The sequence below is a fragment of the Aulonocara sp. 'chitande type north' Nkhata Bay genome, linkage group LG22 (assembly GCF_057382095.1).
Source record: "Aulonocara sp. 'chitande type north' Nkhata Bay isolate Kocher_YH1m ecotype deep benthic linkage group LG22, A_spYH_male_GT1.1, whole genome shotgun sequence".
Taxonomy (NCBI): domain Eukaryota; kingdom Metazoa; phylum Chordata; class Actinopteri; order Cichliformes; family Cichlidae; genus Aulonocara; species Aulonocara sp. 'chitande type north' Nkhata Bay.
In genome coordinates this window covers 34,796,121-34,814,156 of record NC_141364.1, presented here as the reverse complement: position 1 = coordinate 34,814,156, position 18,036 = coordinate 34,796,121, and the positions used below count along the sequence as shown (strand labels likewise).

At 41.6% G+C, this 18,036-nt stretch overlaps 1 protein-coding gene across 4 annotated transcripts in view; it reads left to right on the top strand.

Annotated features, from left to right (window-relative positions):
* arhgef2a (Rho guanine nucleotide exchange factor (GEF) 2a) overlaps positions 1-17,644 on the top strand; it is a 37,740-nt gene extending 20,096 nt beyond the window's left edge. For 3 of the 4 annotated variants that reach the window (XM_086281154.1, XM_086281152.1, XM_086281151.1), the window contains exons 12-23: positions 236-407; positions 2,845-2,921; positions 3,761-3,933; positions 4,517-4,584; positions 5,649-5,837; positions 7,388-7,474; positions 9,173-9,222; positions 9,987-10,022; positions 10,108-10,158; positions 12,949-13,269; positions 13,785-13,953; positions 15,498-17,644. In XM_086281154.1, the coding sequence (XP_086137280.1) occupies positions 236-407; positions 2,845-2,921; positions 3,761-3,933; positions 4,517-4,584; positions 5,649-5,837; positions 7,388-7,474; positions 9,173-9,222; positions 9,987-10,022; positions 10,108-10,158; positions 12,949-13,269; positions 13,785-13,953; positions 15,498-15,526 (1,422 nt within the window). In that variant the 3' untranslated portion in view covers positions 15,527-17,644. Of the gene's footprint in view, positions 1-235; positions 408-2,844; positions 2,922-3,760; positions 3,934-4,516; positions 4,585-5,648; positions 5,838-7,387; positions 7,475-9,172; positions 9,223-9,986; positions 10,023-10,107; positions 10,159-12,948; positions 13,270-13,784; positions 13,959-15,497 lie in introns of all 4 variants that reach the window. The other variant, XM_086281153.1, reaches the window with a different exon arrangement.
* The last annotated feature ends 392 nt before the right edge of the window (positions 17,645-18,036 follow it).

Here is an 18,036-nt window from a genome sequence, read left to right as displayed (position 1 = left end):
AGACTTTGTATGTTCATCTTTCCGCCTGACTCCCTCCAATTCACACACATTTATTTTGTCTAAGTGATGTTCATTCCTCTTCTCTTCAGAGCACACCTCCACCTCCATCACCGTTTCGAAACGGATCTTACAAATCTCCTTGTAACATCCATTTTAGCCGACTCAGATTAGCTCGCTGGTTCATTCAGATGATTTAATCAAACTGAAAATGTAAGATTGAATTTCCTGTCGGCAGATGGACGATCTGGAGAAAACGCAGCGGCTTCAGGAAATCCATGCCAAGCTTGACCCAAGGGCTGAGGCCATAGTACGGGATGGAGGAATATTTAAAGCTGGAGAGTTACTCCGAAGGAGACTTATCCGTGAAGGGACCCTTTTCTGGAAAACTCCAGGATCACGACTCAAAGGTACACAACAATTGGGTGATTAATATTTAATTAAATAAACATAATACAACAGGTAGACACTGACTATTGTCCTATTACTAGCTGTCTTAATTCTTTATGGCATAGATTCAACGAGGTGGTGAAAAGACTCCTCAGAGATTTTGGTTCATATTGACAAAATACCATCAAGTCAAAACTGAACATTTAAATCAGCCTCAGTTGACCTTTACAGCAGGGGTGACCAACTCCAGGCCTCGAGGGAGGTTTAGATCTCACCCTGGGTCAACACGCCTGAATCACACGATTAGTTCATTACCAGGCCTCTGGAGAACTTCAGGACATTTTGAGGAGGTCATTTAAATTGTGTTGGATCAAGAACACATCTAAACCTGCAGGACACCGGCCCTCCAGGCCTGGAGTTGGACACCCCTGATGTACAGACTGTATATATAAAACACACGTTATACGTTGGCTTATGTAATTATTCTGTCATTAACACTAAACAACATTAAAATGCACCTTAAAAACCGTGAATCTCAATTATGAAACAAATTCTCAATTTAAAAAATGACAAATATAATGAAATAAAAACAATAATAAAAGTAAGTACGGCTGTGCACAATGAAAAGTTGGGACACTCTGCACAACTAGAATTAAATGGTAAATGGCCTGTATTTGTATAGCGCTTTACACTACATCCACACACACATTCACACACTGGTGATGGCAGCTACATTGTAGCCACAGCCACCCTGGGGTGCACTGACAGAGGCGAGGCTGCCGGACACTGGCGCCACCGGGCCCTCTGACCACCACCAGTAGGCAACGGGTGAAGTGTCTTGCCCGAGGACACAACGACCGAGACTGTCCGAGCCGGGGCTCGAACCGGCAACCTTCCGATTACAAGGCGAACTCCCAACTCTTGAGCCACGATCGCCAAGCAAGAAAGGCAAGCAAGAATAAATGCAGACAGACCGACAAGAGACAGAGGACAGCACAGAGCATAAATACACACAAGGTAACGAGGGAAATGCACAACAGGAGGGAGACACAGCTGAACCTAATTAAACATGAGGACAGGGAGGAAAACAGAATACACTGACATAGGACATGGAGTTTCAAAGTAAAACAGGAAACGCAAGAGACATACACAACAATGCTGTCTTAACACTGAGACATAGAGACATGACTGACTGAGGACACAGAGGGAACACGGAGCACAGGAACAGAAGCCAAGATACTAGAAATGAACTCAAAGACCGACCCAGGACTGTGACATTAACAAGGTAGTTATGTTAATGTTAGTTCCCCGAGGCATGGATTATGGATCCGGTAAAAAAAGAAACATCAAAGCCGATATGAAAAATGAACAACACACCAAAAGACGAAGAAGAATGTCGGTGGAGGACAAGGTCCACCTGATGTGTTTGCCCAGAATAAGAGACTTATGTTGTTACCTTGTATCTTACTGATTAATTTTCATTTCACTCCTCACATTTAACTGATTTTTTGTTGTTGTTTATGCTCATAAAATATGAGCATTTATCTTTTTTGTTTTTCTTTAACAAACAATGTCAGACACGGTCATATTCAATTGCTGGCTGTCCGAGTGGTGTGGGTGATTTTAACACCCATCGAGAAAATGACGGCCTTAACACGACAAATAAGAAATAACATATTACTCCCATACTGGCTTCTCATGATTGGCTCCCTGTTAAATCCAAATGTAAAATCCTTTCAATCACAAACAAGCAAACAAACATCTTAATAGCTTTATAATAACATATCACCCCATTAGAGCATAGCCCAAACTTTCCTTTTTGCTAAAGCATAGTTAGGGCTGGATCAGGTGACCCTGAATCCTCCCTTAGTTAAAGGAGGATCCATTCTTCGTTTTATTATGAATATTCTACTATTATTAATTATAATTAAAAAATATTATTATATTGATTGATAACTTGTCCCGTCTCTGTCCCCTGACCCCAACTGGTTGGAGCAGATGGCCCCGCCCCTCCCTGAGCCTGGTTCTGCTGGAGGTTTCTTCCTGCTAAAAGCACCAAAGGGCTCAAAGGAGATCCAATGATTTCGTTTTTCTCTGTTTTCTCTGTTTTCTCTGTATTATTGTAGGTCCCTACTTTGCAATATTAATCTCTCAGTGCCTTAAGGCAACTGCTGTTGTGATTTGGAGCTGTATAAGTACAACTAAATTGAAATTCAAGTTTTAGAAAGGGGCTGTGTTGTTGTTGCCAAGGTTTGAAAGCCTGGGATTGAACCTGCTGGGTGGTGGCGTCTTTCTCTATGGTTGCCTGCATTGGTTTCCTACAGGTCCTCTGTCTATCTTCCACACTTCCGCATTTAAACCCAGAACCATCCTGCACTGCATTAAGTAAAGATTTTATACAATGACACTAAAGGGTGATTCTAGTCTAAAAAAATGTTTATGTGTGTGTTTGTGTAGATATACAGGTCTTACTGATGTCTGACATCCTGGTGTTTCTGCAGGAGAAGGACCAGAGGTGCATCTTTCCATCTATGGTAAGAAAATATTTGCACACATGTTAAAAACACACAAAAAACTAACCAAAACCCCCCCAAAGCATGCTAAAACTAATTACACAAATGCATCATTTTTGGAAAGACATTTTTTAAACATTGTAACCCTTTTGTTTTGAAAAGGATATTTCAAAACACTAAATAAATATGGATAAATAAGTAAATACTGCTTACACACAGACAGCGATGAAGCAGGTGACAGAGAGCGAATGCAGCAAGAAAGAGAAAGTACAATGACGCGCATTACTGGTAACCAAATAGCTGCGGCATGCTAAGCATGCTAACAGAAATGCACAGAATCTGTATCTTTAGGTGTGTCCTGGCTGTTTTACCTGTTTGTGTGTGTGTGTGTGTGTGTGTGTGTGTGTGCGTGTGCGTGTGTGTGTGCGTGTGCGTGCGTGTGTGTGTGTGTGTGTGTGCGTGTGTGTGCGTGTGTGCGTGTGTGTGTGCGTGTGCGTGCGTGTGTGTGCGCGTGTGCGTGCGTGTGTGTGTGCGTGTGTGTGTGCGTGTGTGTGTGCGTGTGCGTGCGTGTGTGCGTGCGTGTGTGTGTGCGTGTGTGTGTGTGTGTGTGTGTGTGTGTGCGTGTGTGTGTGCGTGTGCGTGCGTGTGTGTGTGCGTGTGCGTGTGTGTGTGCGTGTGTGTGTGTGCGTGTGTGTGTGCGTGTGTGTGTGTGTGTGTGTGTGTGTGTAAGCCTTCATGTAACTGAACTAAGTCGTTTATTTAAAATGGAAAATAAAAGATAAACGAGGGTGAAAAAAACACATAGTTACAACAAGTTTTTCTCTTTATTTCACTAAAACTATCCATGTTGTACGTTTTAGGACAAGCCTCCAGTACTGTCCCTTCAGAACCTAATAGTAAGGGACATAGCCAATCAGGAACGAGGCATGTATCTGATTAGTGATTCCACCCCTCCTGAGATGTACGAGTTTTATGCTGCCTCCAAGGATGACAAGAACATCTGGATACGCCATGTACAGCACGCTGTCAGCAAGTGGGTAAATGCACACACAACACATGCTAAAGCTTTCCATCGGTTTGTAGTCTACAAACTGAAGTTTATTACATCTTGGGTCTTATTTCTGCATTTTGGAAAATATAAAGAAAAATGTAATTACCCAGAGACAATTATGGACTGTAAATCCCACAGAAAACACAAACATTTATTTGCATTTGCAGAGCAGAATAAATGTAGCATGTTTTTCATAGAGCCTGTACTTTCCTCCTATAGGTTATGAGGTCGGCACACTGGTTCCTATATAATAATAATAATAATACTAATAATAACTCCCAGATGGCTGAGCTCCTCACCCCAGAGGCCAGACACTCTTCAGGGGAAGCTCATTTCTGTCTGTACCCGTTTTTTGGTCACTACCCAGAGCTTGTAACCATAGGTGAGGGCAGGGTAATAAAGTCGAGTTACAAAAATGAGACCCAAGTTGTGATAAACTGTTTAATTATTGAGGTATAAATGTCTACTAATTAGTTTATGAACAAAAAAACGACAAATCTAAAACGTTCGTGTCTGTTATGTGACTGATAAGACGGCATGTGTGGTCTGGATTTTGTGTGTTCAGGTGTCCATCAAGAGAGGAGTTTCCCCTGATAGAGTCGGAACACAAGGCTCACCTGAGGAGGCTCAAAGGTCAGGAGAACATACAGACTAACTGAATTACATTCACATTTCAAATACCTGGGAACCAGAAAAAGACGACATGGTAGCTTAGTCTTACTGGTGGCTACGTGTTCTCTACCACAAACTTTAACCAAAAAGATGAATACTCAGGTTTTCTTTCACCCTTTTGGTCCTAAATAGTTATTTAAAGGTTTCCATACTTTTACCAAATACAGAGGTTCCACTGGACCGAACATCACTGTGATCTCCAAACCAAATCCAAAGGCCCTGTCAGAGTATCAAACATACCAAACCTGATCTAAAAATGTAAACTGCTGTAGTATCCACAGGCAGAACATCTGTGCTAGTGTCAGGAATCCTTTAGATCTTCTGACATGCCAGTATTATCTTGGATTGCGTTTTTGCCCACAGTAAATGCTTTTGCACAAGAAGGCAGCATTTCACAAGTTTGGAACAACAGTAAACAGTAAAACCATAAAGAGCAAAGCAGCTTTGGTAACGGTAAAACCATCAAATGCCTCACAGAATTTCTCTCATCAAGCTGCTTTTTTTCTGATGTATTGATTGCAAACAATTTTGGAGCAGTGACATCTAACCAGAAGCAGAGGAAGTGAAGCACGTGACTAAACGAGGAAACAGACATGAACTTATCGGGGAATTGGCACAAGAGTGGAACTAAACTCTCAACAACCAAGAACTGAGAACAGGACAAACTAAAACTAGGAAGTTAAATGAAGATATGAACAAATAACAAGTCGACCAAAGAATCAGCAGGAAAAACCGTTTCTGCTCCACAGTCATAGCTGCACTGGTCTCCTCCTGTTTAGACCATGTCTGAGCTTGTTTCATACAAATAAAATTAAACTGAAAATTGAACTGAATAGTTATTTACATGAACTGTATTTCAAACTAAAGCGTCCTGCATCAGCATTTTCATTTTGTCCAGTGAAGGCTGGGGTCTGCCCGACCTTTCTGTCAGATCAACATGAACCAGGGAGATCTGTGAAGAGGCAGGCTTTGTTTTTCTGCACGTCTGTTTTAGACTGATGACTGATTGATTGTCATCCAATCAGCTGACCTGCAGCACAAGGACCAGGAGATGCTGGAGCTCCTGCAGGAAAGAGTGACTTTATTCTGTGAACTGGCAGAGGTGACAAGTGGCCAGGAGAGCCTGCAGCCTCCCATCACTCGCTACTTGTTTAGGGCTGACACACCACAAGCTCCTCGTGCTGAAAAACTATTACTGGATGCCACATCTGAGGGTAACTATCCACGTTTCATATTAGCATGCTTCACATGTGAAGGTGAATATCTGATCCAACTCAACAAAAAAATAAATAACTGTTTTTGTACATAACTTCACATCATTTTAATTAGAAGTATGAGTAAAAACAAACATTTTGTAGCAAACAAGAATGAAAATATTTACTACCCAAACTCCTACATCCACTTTTTCTCCCTGAATTTTTTCTGAAGTGACCGTGAGCTGTCACATAGTTGAGGCTGAGGCTAAAGCTTCAAGACTGAAGCCGACTTTAGTGGACATGTAGACCGAGGGAACAGAGGTGATGAGGTAGTGCTGGGTAGGTAGGGCTGATGGCTGTGGATTTTTCAAAAACCAAGGTGCCTCTGGAAATCAAGATAAGGAAGTAAGTGAAGGTAAAATCCAGGACTGAATGGCAGAAGCTGGATGAAGCGGTGAGGAAAACTGTACTACAGTATTTTATGTATCGTCTGGAAACAGACTGAATGAGCAAGAACTAAATGTACATCAAATAAGAGATAGAGAGGCAAAGGCTTACAGTGTGCTGTCTGCTGTGAGTAAAGAAAGTGTGTTGAGATGGAAGGAGTTTGATGAGCTGATCAATAAAGAAAATGAGAGCGAAAGCAGGACAGATACGGCAAGTACAGAGGATCATTGTAAGTAAGTGTCACGGTACTGGGCCATGTGGCCCAGGGTTTAAGTTCTAACGCTTGTTTTTGTATCCACATGTGTAGTTTAACACATCTAGTTGTTTTCTAGTTTGCAGTTTAGTCCTTGGTTTCTTAGTCCCTTTTGTCATCTCTCCCTGGTCCGTGTGTCTACCTGTCATGTTTCATGTCTCTGGTTAGGTTAAGTTCATGTTCTATCTCCATGTCTATGTCTCTGTGTTTCCTGTTTTATTTTGAAAGAGTATGGTGTTCTTTGTTTATTGTAGTTAGGGTTACTCTCCCCTGTATTGTCATTATGTTTCCTTCTAGTCAGCTGTGTTCTCATGTGTCTCCACTTCCCCAGATCACCTCATGTGTGCATTTAAGTCCTCAGTCTTCCTTTGTTCGTCGCTGTGTCGTCTGTTCTACTTCCCCCATGTTACGCCAAGATGAAGAGTGGAAGGCAAATGGTCTACATGATATACGTGTGGAGGAACTGAGAGGATGTCTGAGGAATAGTGAACTGGTAGCAATTTTCAAAACAAGGGTGATGAGCAGAGCTGTGGTAACTACAGGGGATAAAGTTGATGAGAAAGGAAGAAACTTTAGCAAAGAGTTGTTGAAGTTAGGTTAAGAAGAGACGCGACGACCCTTTGGAAGTTAACAGCTGTTTTGGCCATATCGAGCTCACTTACCATTGACTGACGCGCTATATATACATCTGACGTGCTGCAGTTTTGACACAGAGAGGAGATCAAACACAAGACATGCAGGAGGAATCAACATGGGAACAGAAAAATAGAAAAAGATGTAAAGTTAATAGAAATATGTGTGTGTTTGTGTTTGTGTGTGCGCGCGCGCGCGCGTGTGTGTGCGCGCGCGTGTGTGTGTGTCCTCACAGTGGACAGGCTGAGTGAACTCCTTCTGGGCTTCAGCATGGACACCCGCCTTTTGTGCCATCACAGCCACATGGAGGTGGTAGACTGTAGTAAGTCAGCGTTTCAGTCTCTCATTCATGATCATCTTAAGTTTGACTGAATTAATTATGGATTTATACATTAAGAAAAATAGTAACAACCTATAATGTGGCACTATCAGGCATTAGTTAGGTATTAGTAAGTGCTTTGGTCATCATTTGGAACACAACACTCCTATTTAGTATGTAATGTATGAATACAGATATAAATGTTCATTCTTGATTAATAAGCTCATAATGTGTTCATGGTAACATTTCTAAATACATAAATAACAAAGTATTTGGACGCTCTATATAATGATTAAGATGATTAAGATATGAGCTCATTGTTTGTGAGGTTAATAGAGGTTTTATAAATGCTGGTTTCATAGTGTAATTCATGGTTAATTAAGACAATTACTATTTGTTAATTGTGAAGTGAAGGTTATTTACGTCTCAGCTATTTTCCCAACAGAGACATGACGCAGACAACACAGAAAGAAGTACAGAACATACAGATGCAAACATAACACACCTGAGGTTTGCACAATAATGCAGGTTTGTAGGCGGGGTTTAAGAGGAAGATGCACCAAGGAGGTGGAGCCACAGGACAGCTCAACTTGAACATACAAAGATTTCTTCATTTAACATAAAACATGAACATTGTTTTTACAAAACAATAATAAATCTTTCACAGAGCTTCACAAATACGTGTATACAATATAAAGAAAGGGTCCATCATATTAAACTGGTAATGCAGGAAAATGTCTCTGGAATGTTTGAGACTTTGGAACTTCTTTAGATCGTTCCCGAGGTTCAGCTTTCGTCTGGTTTGTGGTCTGTTAGCTTTAGTGCAGCTGAATTAGACTAAATAGCGGTTTCACACAGGTGAACAGCTTAAATGAAAGAAGTAAGGACTCCACCTCCTCCTCATTCAGTGAGAACTCAGAGCAGCTCCGTGGGGCGAGGAGGAGATCAGGTTACGAGGTGGTTCTCCACCATGAAGGAGAATCCCAAATCAATGAGCGTTATCATGGAGCCTTGATTTCCCTAGCATGTTACTGCACTCAGTCAGTAAATACTGCTATTTAATGGCCACATAAATCTGAATTCTCAAAAAGGTGCATGAATTCATGGAAAGTAGGGGAGGGGCTGGTTGCAGTAAGGGATGTGATTGGGTGATTTGGTGTCAGTAATGAAAATGAACTGCTGTCAGTGCGATGTGCAGCGGGTCTTCATGCTGCTTACTGGACAGTATAATTACAACGACAAAGGAAAGAAAATATGTGGACACATCAGCCCACATGTGCACTGGGCCACCATCCAAATACTCGGTATGCCAGATTACCAGTCCAGGCCTGCTGGTAACTGCCTGAATTAACCATGAATTATAATCTGAAGTATTAAGAAAACCTTTAAAACACTCAGTCACTGATTTACACTAAATATACCATGGGCGCCTTATGAGTGAGCTTTTTAGTCTAGAATAAACAATTATATCCACATTTATAAATTACATACTAATGAAGAGTAATACTTTATAAATGATGAATTAAGCATACTTACCTTACTAATGCTTAATAGTGTGACATCATTATAAAGTGATACCAGAAAACTATGTTACAACAACAACTTAGAATTACATAAAAAAGCTTCTGTTTTTTTTAAATAAAGGTTAAATTGCACATATCGCTCCAAGACAAGTACTGAGTGTGTTTTGTCTCTTCTCAGGTGACCAAGAGCTGTTGGTCAATGGAGCCCAGCATTTTATTGCAGCAAAGGTGAGGACAAAGAGTTGATGATGGGAAAGGGTTTGGAGGTGCAGTTATGGAACTGAACATGGTCTCAGATTTGGTTTGTGTTGCATATAGTAAAGTTAACGGGACCGATGAGTCATTTTGTCCAGAGACTTTTATTTTATCAGCAAAACTAGAGTTTAATTTTCATCTTTGACATCAATAATGTCAGTAAGAATTTAGCTTTCAATGTCAAATTCAAACTTTACTTGTGTTTAGTAATTTCATTAACTGCAAGTATATCTCTAATAATCATATTTTAATATCAGCACAGCAGGTCATGTATTGTATGACCTCCATTCTTTTATTTTCGAGCCACTATAGATATTTCGGTATAGTTTTTGATGAATACAAAAAGCTCTCCTGTATAATAAAGACAGGACAGAGTGACTCCAGTTCACACTGAAGTCACTGGACTCTTGTTTTAGGGGCGTCTGTGTGTCTGTCCTGATTTGTGGTGGTGGGGGACGTGAGTGGATGTTGCCTTGCAGTGTTGAATGGTGCCTGGGATACTTGTGTTGGTAGGTGCTCCTGGGTTGGGTGTGGGGTCTGGGGCATTGGTGCCTCGGGTCCCCTGGTTCCTTGTTAGTTCTGTCCCTGTGTGGGCGTGTCATGAGTGTAACCATCCAGGTCGAGCTGGATCTGTGCGGAAAATCTGAAATGTTTCTCTGAGTTGGTGAACTGTAATAACTTTGCTTCAACTGTTTTCACTCTCTGCTGTCTGTGGAAAACGTTTTTGCCTAATAAAGGAATGCACGAAGCGACAAGACAAGTCACCGCTAATGGTAAGTAACTTTTAAAGTATGTCTGTTTATTTAAAGTGCATTTAAAACAGAAGTCAGTAATAAGTATGCTGCTCGTGTCTGACAGGAGATCTGCCAAAGGCTGGTGAATCTCAGCGTTTATCTTCATGCACTCCAGGTAAGTCGGACTTAACCTGCCACAGCACTCCATACACCACACCACATGTTACAGACACTGTGTACGAGGTCACCTTCACCTTAGTTTTGTTAAGTTGATAAACTTTAAAGCTTGTCTGAATGCCAATGTTCTGACTACATGTACTTTTTGACTACGATAAAACTAACATGATTAATAACTACATTTTATAAAAGCATGTCTCTGAGGGGAATTAGTTGACATAACTTAACTCAGTATTTCCTGTTCACTTTTGTAATCCTCTTTAACTAAAATTCCTGAAAATTATGTTACAAACCTTTTAAAATGAAGGCAGGCAACTGCCACAACTGCACTGAGTGCTGCTAAATTTAGCAGCTTCAAGAAATATTGAAAATAATTCAAACAAACAAATGAAACAAACTAAAAACAAGGAGCCAGAGTCCAAAGCAAAGCCATGAAATGTTCAAGAACACAGTAAACAGTTCTGAAAGGTTCAGGGGGCCCAGAGGTCGACAGCACAACAGCCCTAAACAGTTCAGTTCACGAGGCCGACTGTGCGAAAGGCAATGGCGGCAGCGGCGCAGGTGAAGGAGGTCTGGAGGCCGGCTGTGCGGCAGGACCAGACAGGCGACGGCAGGACCAGACAACGGCATGGAAGCCGCAGATGGTGGCGCGGCAAGCGATGAAGGCTGGATGGGCCCCTCGGACCCTCCAGCGGGAACAAGACTTACATTCTCTGAATCAACCGATTCAGACAGAATAAATCCTCTGAGTGAAAAACAGTCTTGCTCACAGTGAAAGAAATTGCAGAAGGTTGGGTTGGAATGCTCGAGTGGAGAGGGCAATAAACATTCACTTTCTCCCATGAATGGGGTGTGCTCAGTCGTTCTGGAGTGGCGGCGTTGTGAACGCTGTTTACTCCGGGAAGGGGGTGGGTCGGGCCACGAACCCTCCAGCTGACCGGGCTGCAAATCCTCTGGCTCGTCATACAGGAGCGGTTCTCCAGAACCTCCAGCAGAAACAGTCTGCGGGGGCCATGTTCTGGTCGCGATCTTCTGTCATGTGAAGGCTGTGTGCAGGCAGTAGTGATGGCAAGGTGGACCCAAAAGCGCAGACTCAAAATAAAGATTTATTTCTACATGACACAACTGGCTACACTGGCTACACTGGAAACACTGGAAACACTGGAAACACTGGAAACACTGGAAACTAAACTGGCAGGCAGAAGGCCGGACCACACAGCATGGAGGGATGATAGATCACGACACTGACCCAGAAACACAGGGCTTGAATACACAGAGGGAGCAGTCAGGGAATGAGAGACAGGAGGGAAACACAGCTGGGACAAATCAGGGCTGACGAGACAGGGGAAGCAAAACCAGATACATTAACGTCAGACATGGACCTTCAAAGTAAAACAGGAAACATAACACAGAGACATGGACTTCTCAAGGGGACGCAACAGACAGGGGAGACAGAGCAAGAAACACAGACAGAAACCAGAACATTAAGAAAGAAACCAAAAGACTAGAAACAATAAACAATAAGAATCAAAGTACAATAGTAAAAAAAACCTTCAAAACTCTGCGTCAACGACCCAGGTCTCCTAACACAGTACCTGCTTGGTAACATTCACATCAGGGTGTGTGGAGATTAGTTTGCACTTGTGTTTAGAAGTGCTTGTATGAGTGGGTGTGTTGTCTACAGCGCTTTGAGCACTCCGGGAGAGCGCTCTATAAGAATCAGTCCATTTACCGAAAACATTACTCTCAGGAGTGTCTCATCCAGTTATTGCTATAAAAAAGTGAAAAGAACAAAGGACAGTGTGACAGGATCCAGCCTCAGAAGTTTCTTCCTTGGGCAGTTTACCAGCTTGCAGACTGTCTTCAGAACGAATGCAGTGTCGTTCAGTCCCAGCAGACAGTTGTAGCAGTGCAGGTGTTGTCACGGTCAGTGGGAGCTGACGGTGTGTAGAGTGACCCAAGGTTTAAACAAACAGCGAGATGTTTATTATGGCTGGTAAGCATGAATACAAAAACATAGCCACAACTAACTGAAACCTAAACTGGGAAAACTAAATAACTATGGAAACTGTGGCGAGAGACATGGAACTGAACAGGTTCATGGGACCATGGAACTGTGAAATAAACCCAACATGAACCTGAGCAGTTAGATCTCTGTGACATGACGTGAAACCAAACAGACAACCTGACACAGACTGAACGCACACAGGAGGTGATCACGGGAACACACGAGGAAACAGCTGAACATAAGGACACCACAGGGGAAGTAAAACAAAACACACTGAACATGGAGACTCCTGACTCTACAAAATAAAACAGGAAACACTGAGAGACGTAGCCATGACAACACGAGCCTGACATCATAAGACATGCAGACATGAGACGCATGAGCTCACACTGCAATCTTGTGCTGCTCAAACTTGTACTGCTGCTCACTCCTGCCACTTTTTTATGTGCAATTAATCACTTTTCTATTTCTCTCTCTTATGTCTTTCTGTACATTTAGTGCTTAATATTTCTTTATTTATACATGTTTTGATTTTTTTCACAGTAAAAGCTAAACTAAAGCTGATCCGCAGCAGTCTTTTGGTGCTTATTTGGTCGACTGGTTTGAAATATTTGTAAATAAAAGTCAAATCTACCAGAAACAAAGAAGCGAATCCATCTTTACAAAATAACACAACTGTGGAATCTTTCTAAAACATCACAACACAACAGACACACTTCATATTTGACTCTGTCACAAACCAAAAATATCTGACACTGGATTCTCCTTGTAATATGACAGGGTGCTGTTATTAAGCAAGACTCAATCTTGGAGCTGTTACTGCAGCAGCAGGGCACCATGTCTCCAAGTGAAGTATGGCGCCCTCTGTTGCGAGATGGAGGCCATCGGGAAGCCACTGTATTGTCAACCATAGGAGAACTGGCGCTTCTGCAGAGACAACACAGCCTGCTGCAGGAAGAGCTGCTGAGACTGAGGGATGCAGAAAATCGGTTCAAAGACAGCGAGAGGGCCCGGGCTGAGCTAGAGAGGCAGGTCCGACAAATGAAAGCCACCAGTGGGGTTGCACCTGCTTCACAGCGGTATGGAGAACAGGCCTCTCAGGTAAGTTCAATTACTTATACTGATATAGTATAATAGGGGCAACAAGGGGCGCCAAGACACAGATTTTAAACAAATTTTAACTCCATGGAGGTCAGATCCTTCTGTCATGAACAGAATCATGAACCCACACACAGAGGACACAGGGAAAAGGTCACACAGGTTTATTTACAGAAAGTTGGAACAACGCTACCAGGAGATGCAGGCCATCCATGGGAGTACAGACCATCACATATGCTCGATCAGAACAGACAACGAGGATAGCTGTGAAAAACAAACTGACTGGTAACATGAACAGAACAGACACACTACCTCTGGCTGCTGATCTGGTGATGACTGAGCTAGGTTGATAACCGAACGCGGAGCAGATAGTTTGATCTTTGGAAGTTAAGCATTTGACAAAGAGGCAGAAAAGCCCGAAGAAACAACCTCTGAGAGGAGTAAAATAAACCTGGTGGTTGTTGTAAATCAGCTGTGTTTTCTGTACCCATTACTCATGTTTCTTTGCTCTTTCCTAGATGTCTAAGCCTTTGTCAATGCAGTCAGAAACAGAGATGTCTGGAGTTTATAACATGCAAGCCAACCAAGATTCTGTTCACCAGTCAAGCCTGCAGCAAGTCATTGACCTAGAGGTATATGTGACGTCAGATGATGATGACGATGGGACTGCATCTGAAAGCTCCAAAGGTTAGGTAACAGACAGACACGACGTGACCGACTGCTGTCTATGTATCTATATCTTTCTTGTCCATTTACCATTTCTTTTGTTTTTGGCACAGCGGTTTCTCAAGTGACAGCCCAAATCATATTGAGTGTTAATTGAAAAATAACAAGTTGTTTTTTCTGAAAATAATTTAGTTATTGTGTAAAAAATAGTAATAACTTTTCCTTACTAAAGAAAACTAGAATGTTTGATTCTGTTCATCAGGACGTTTTCAGTGGGAGAAACGTTTCATCATCATCAGGTGACGTCTTCAGTCTCAGCTGACTGCAGGTTTCCAACCTTTAAACAGGACATTTGCACAATGACTGAAACCAGCAGCACTGAAGGAACAATGGGCTGGGAGGTCAGTTCCTTGATCATTAATATCCAAATTGTCATGATCATTGATCAACAACCATGAGTCCCATTCACAGAGAGCTGGGGAATGGCTGCAATCACAGCATTGTAAGATGGTGACAGATGCACCCTTAGGCCCCTCCTCCATTCAGAGATGGTCTTTCCCTTTTCACGTAAATGTCCTCCTTGACTCTGCCCTCAAACCAGCGTTCCTCCCTGTCCAGGATGTTACATCCTCATCATTGAAAGTGTCCACTGGCCTGTAGGTGTGCATAGACTGCAGAGTCCTGGCCTGACGAGGTGGCTCTTCTGTGACTGCAGCCATTCCCCAGCTCTCTGTGAATGGGACTCATGGCCACTGATCAGTGGTTGTTGATCACTGGTCATGACAATTTGCATACTAATGGTCAAGTTACTGACCTGCAGTCAGCTGAGACTGAAGAAGTCACCTGGATGAGTGACGAAACGTTTCTCCCACTGAAAACGTCCTGATGAACAGAGTCAAGCTTTTGGGATTTACCTGTATAACTGAGCATCAGGACAGAAATGTTACAAAACACTTTCTGACAAAATAACTTTATCGTCATTTGTAGATGTAACTAAATGTAACTAAATGTAACTAAAAAAATGTACCAAACTGCTGATGTGGTTTGGTACTCCTAATGTTCCCGTTTGATTTCTTCCATTTTAGTCTAAGCCCTTCTCCTCAGCAACCAAATGCAAATACCACACTTAAGACCTTTTACTGTACTTGGTTGTCTGATTAGGATATAAAGACATAGCCACACCGTTTCCCAAACCATTTACTTTTTGATTTCCCAGAAAAAAGATGGGTTACATGTTTACACTTAGCTTTTTATACAACACCCGCAGCCAACTTGCCAGTCCAGAGGTACTCCCCACAATTTCCATGCAACGTTGCAAAGCTGTATAAATCCGAACAGCTCCACAACATTCAGAGCTTTAAAGAACTTGGGTGACTCCAGAAGTCCAGCCACCAACGAGTTTATTGACTGCCTTTGTATCCTCATCCCTCATTCCTCAAACAAAACACATGAGCTTTAATTTGATTTGTTCCTCCCCCCGTTATGTTTGGATACTTGACACTAAAATACTGCACTGTTAAACTGATGTTAGAGGTCTGAATTTATATTTGTTCTCTTTTTTTCAGATCTTCACGATATTCCAGAGGAGATCTGATCCTGGCATGTTTTCATTCTGCTAATGACTGTATGAATATATTTGCTCATCTGAAGTCTTGATATTTTTGATCTGCTTTGTTTTTGAGTAGTTTGTGTTGACGTGGCAGTGAGTTTTACATTTAATCACACGTTGCATGATAAACTTACAAGTATTACAACTACTAATGTCTTAATGAAATTTATCAACACTTTACCCAAAGCTCTTGGACTTGGAAAAAACACAAAATATAAAATAAAATTAAAAAAACAACTATAACTTAAACATTTTACAAAATCAATACTAACCATCAAACGGTCTGACAGCGACTGGATCATTTCACCTGCTTTTTCCATCAGTAAGCTGTTGATATATTAAAGTTTTGAAGTTCATGCATTAGGTGCTGGCAAATGATGGGCTTCGATTGTAGATACACTGCACTGTTTGTTCGAATGTTGTGTTGAAATTCTTGACGTGATACTTCGGCCTACAGTTTGATCCCTACTGTGACCAACAGCAAGAGGAGGATGCAGCACATACATGTTCTGGTTTTTCATGTTCTGTGTGTCAGTCTATCTTCTGTTGCTCTGTATTATCTGCAGTATTGTTCTTTCATTAATTACTAACCCATGTGCCTAATTGTTGTAGTACTTTGATGACGACACAGTTGTATGCAAAAAGTACTTGTCTCACATATTAACTACTAAGTAACTAGATCAGTGTTGAACTTTTTCTAGCAGGTATCACAACTCTAAATCAGCGCTCCCCAACCCCCGGGCCACGGACCGGTCCGTGAGTCGTTCGGTACCGAGGGTTGAGGCTCGGGAGCGAAATTTATGGTTTTCAGCGTTTTTATCGTTATTTTTTTAAATCGTTTTTATCGTTAACTCGGTTTCCCTGGATCTTTTCCTGTGTTATGAATAAATCTTCTTTTTTTGGTACCGATACTGGTTTTATTTTGTTGTACTTATCCGCAACACCTTAAAGGCCGTGAAAATATTGTCGGACATAAACCGGCCCGTGGCACAAAAAAGGTTGGAGACCGCTGACCTAAATGTTTTCTGAGTGTTTTCATTTTGGATTTAGGAATTTTCAGCCACTGTTCACGTTCTGAGATGTTTTCGATGATCTTTGCATGCAGAGCATGTTTACAATCTCTCCAAAGATGATGTTCAGGTCATGAGATTATGAGGACAACTTTACGTCCCTCAGCTTCTGTTTCTTGAAGACATTTATGATAATTAAGGGCTTTGGGTAGTTCCCCCTATGTTGAAGTCAGGCTTTCATAAATGTTACTGCAGTGACTGATTACATGACATTTGCACTTTGTTTTTGTGGAATCTATTCTTCCCCTCACGGGGGTGCAGACTATATCCTGGTAGGTAAAAGTGTTCAGTTCTCACATCTTCTGTGTCCAGCTTATTCAAATCATGCTTTGCAGACTTAAGACAGGATCAGTGCCATCATCAACACCACCATCTGACTAACTGTGGTAGCCAAGACAGTGGAAGCCTTTTCATGATCACACTATATGATATGGAGTTAAAGGAACAGCTTTTTTCTCAGCATGTGTGCATCTGAACAGATTTTTTCTTCTTTTCTTTTCACCTACAGATGTCAGTAACAGTTTTTGACCACCTTTACAAGTCCTTATTTGGTCCAGATGCATAATTAAAGTTTAGACATTGTAGAAACAATAGTGACTTTTTAAATGGTAATTTATGTGACTGCTGCATGAGATATACTACTGTCATGTCTTTGCCAGAAAAATCAACCGTATTTGATCTGACTTGCATAAAACTGCAAATATGCAGTGAATCTGGATGTAAACTGATTTGAATTAGTTATAACTAATTCACTGGGTCAGCTGAGATATAATTTAGCACATCTATCGATTAAAAAGACAGGATTTGCAACATTTTGACTGTAAACAATGGTCAAAAGCAACTGAGAACAATGATACTGTATGTATGAGAATGTATGAGATAGTAGCATCAAAGTGTGGATTCATTGCAGTGTTTGCCTGTTACAATATAGGGTTGAATGCAATGTAAGCCAAAAACAAGGACTGTAATTACTTTTGCACACCCTTTTCCAATTGTGCTATTTGTATTACTACATAAAATATATAACCTGAAATATATTCTGGTGTCAATTATTTTCTTTATTATATGATTTCTCTTTTCTGAGATTGGTTTCCATGAACTGCAGAAATAGCAGCCACAAAGTAGCGCAGGTGTCCAGATCTGTAGCCACAACCAGGAAACCATTTGTTAATACAACCCCAGGAAAGTAAAAATAATGTCAGCTCGGCATGTTCAATGTTCTCAGTGCATAAGGATTCCCTCTCAAGATGTTTGTATGTGTGACCTCTGTGCATACATCTGGTGTGGGAAAGCCACAGGGCCAAGCAGGTTAGACAGACCCAGTTAAACAATCAGAGCAACACCTCATATACATACTGTATGCTCATATTTACACTGAAAGGTAAGCGGGGACAAGTTCCCCTATAATTTGCTATAGGTTCCACC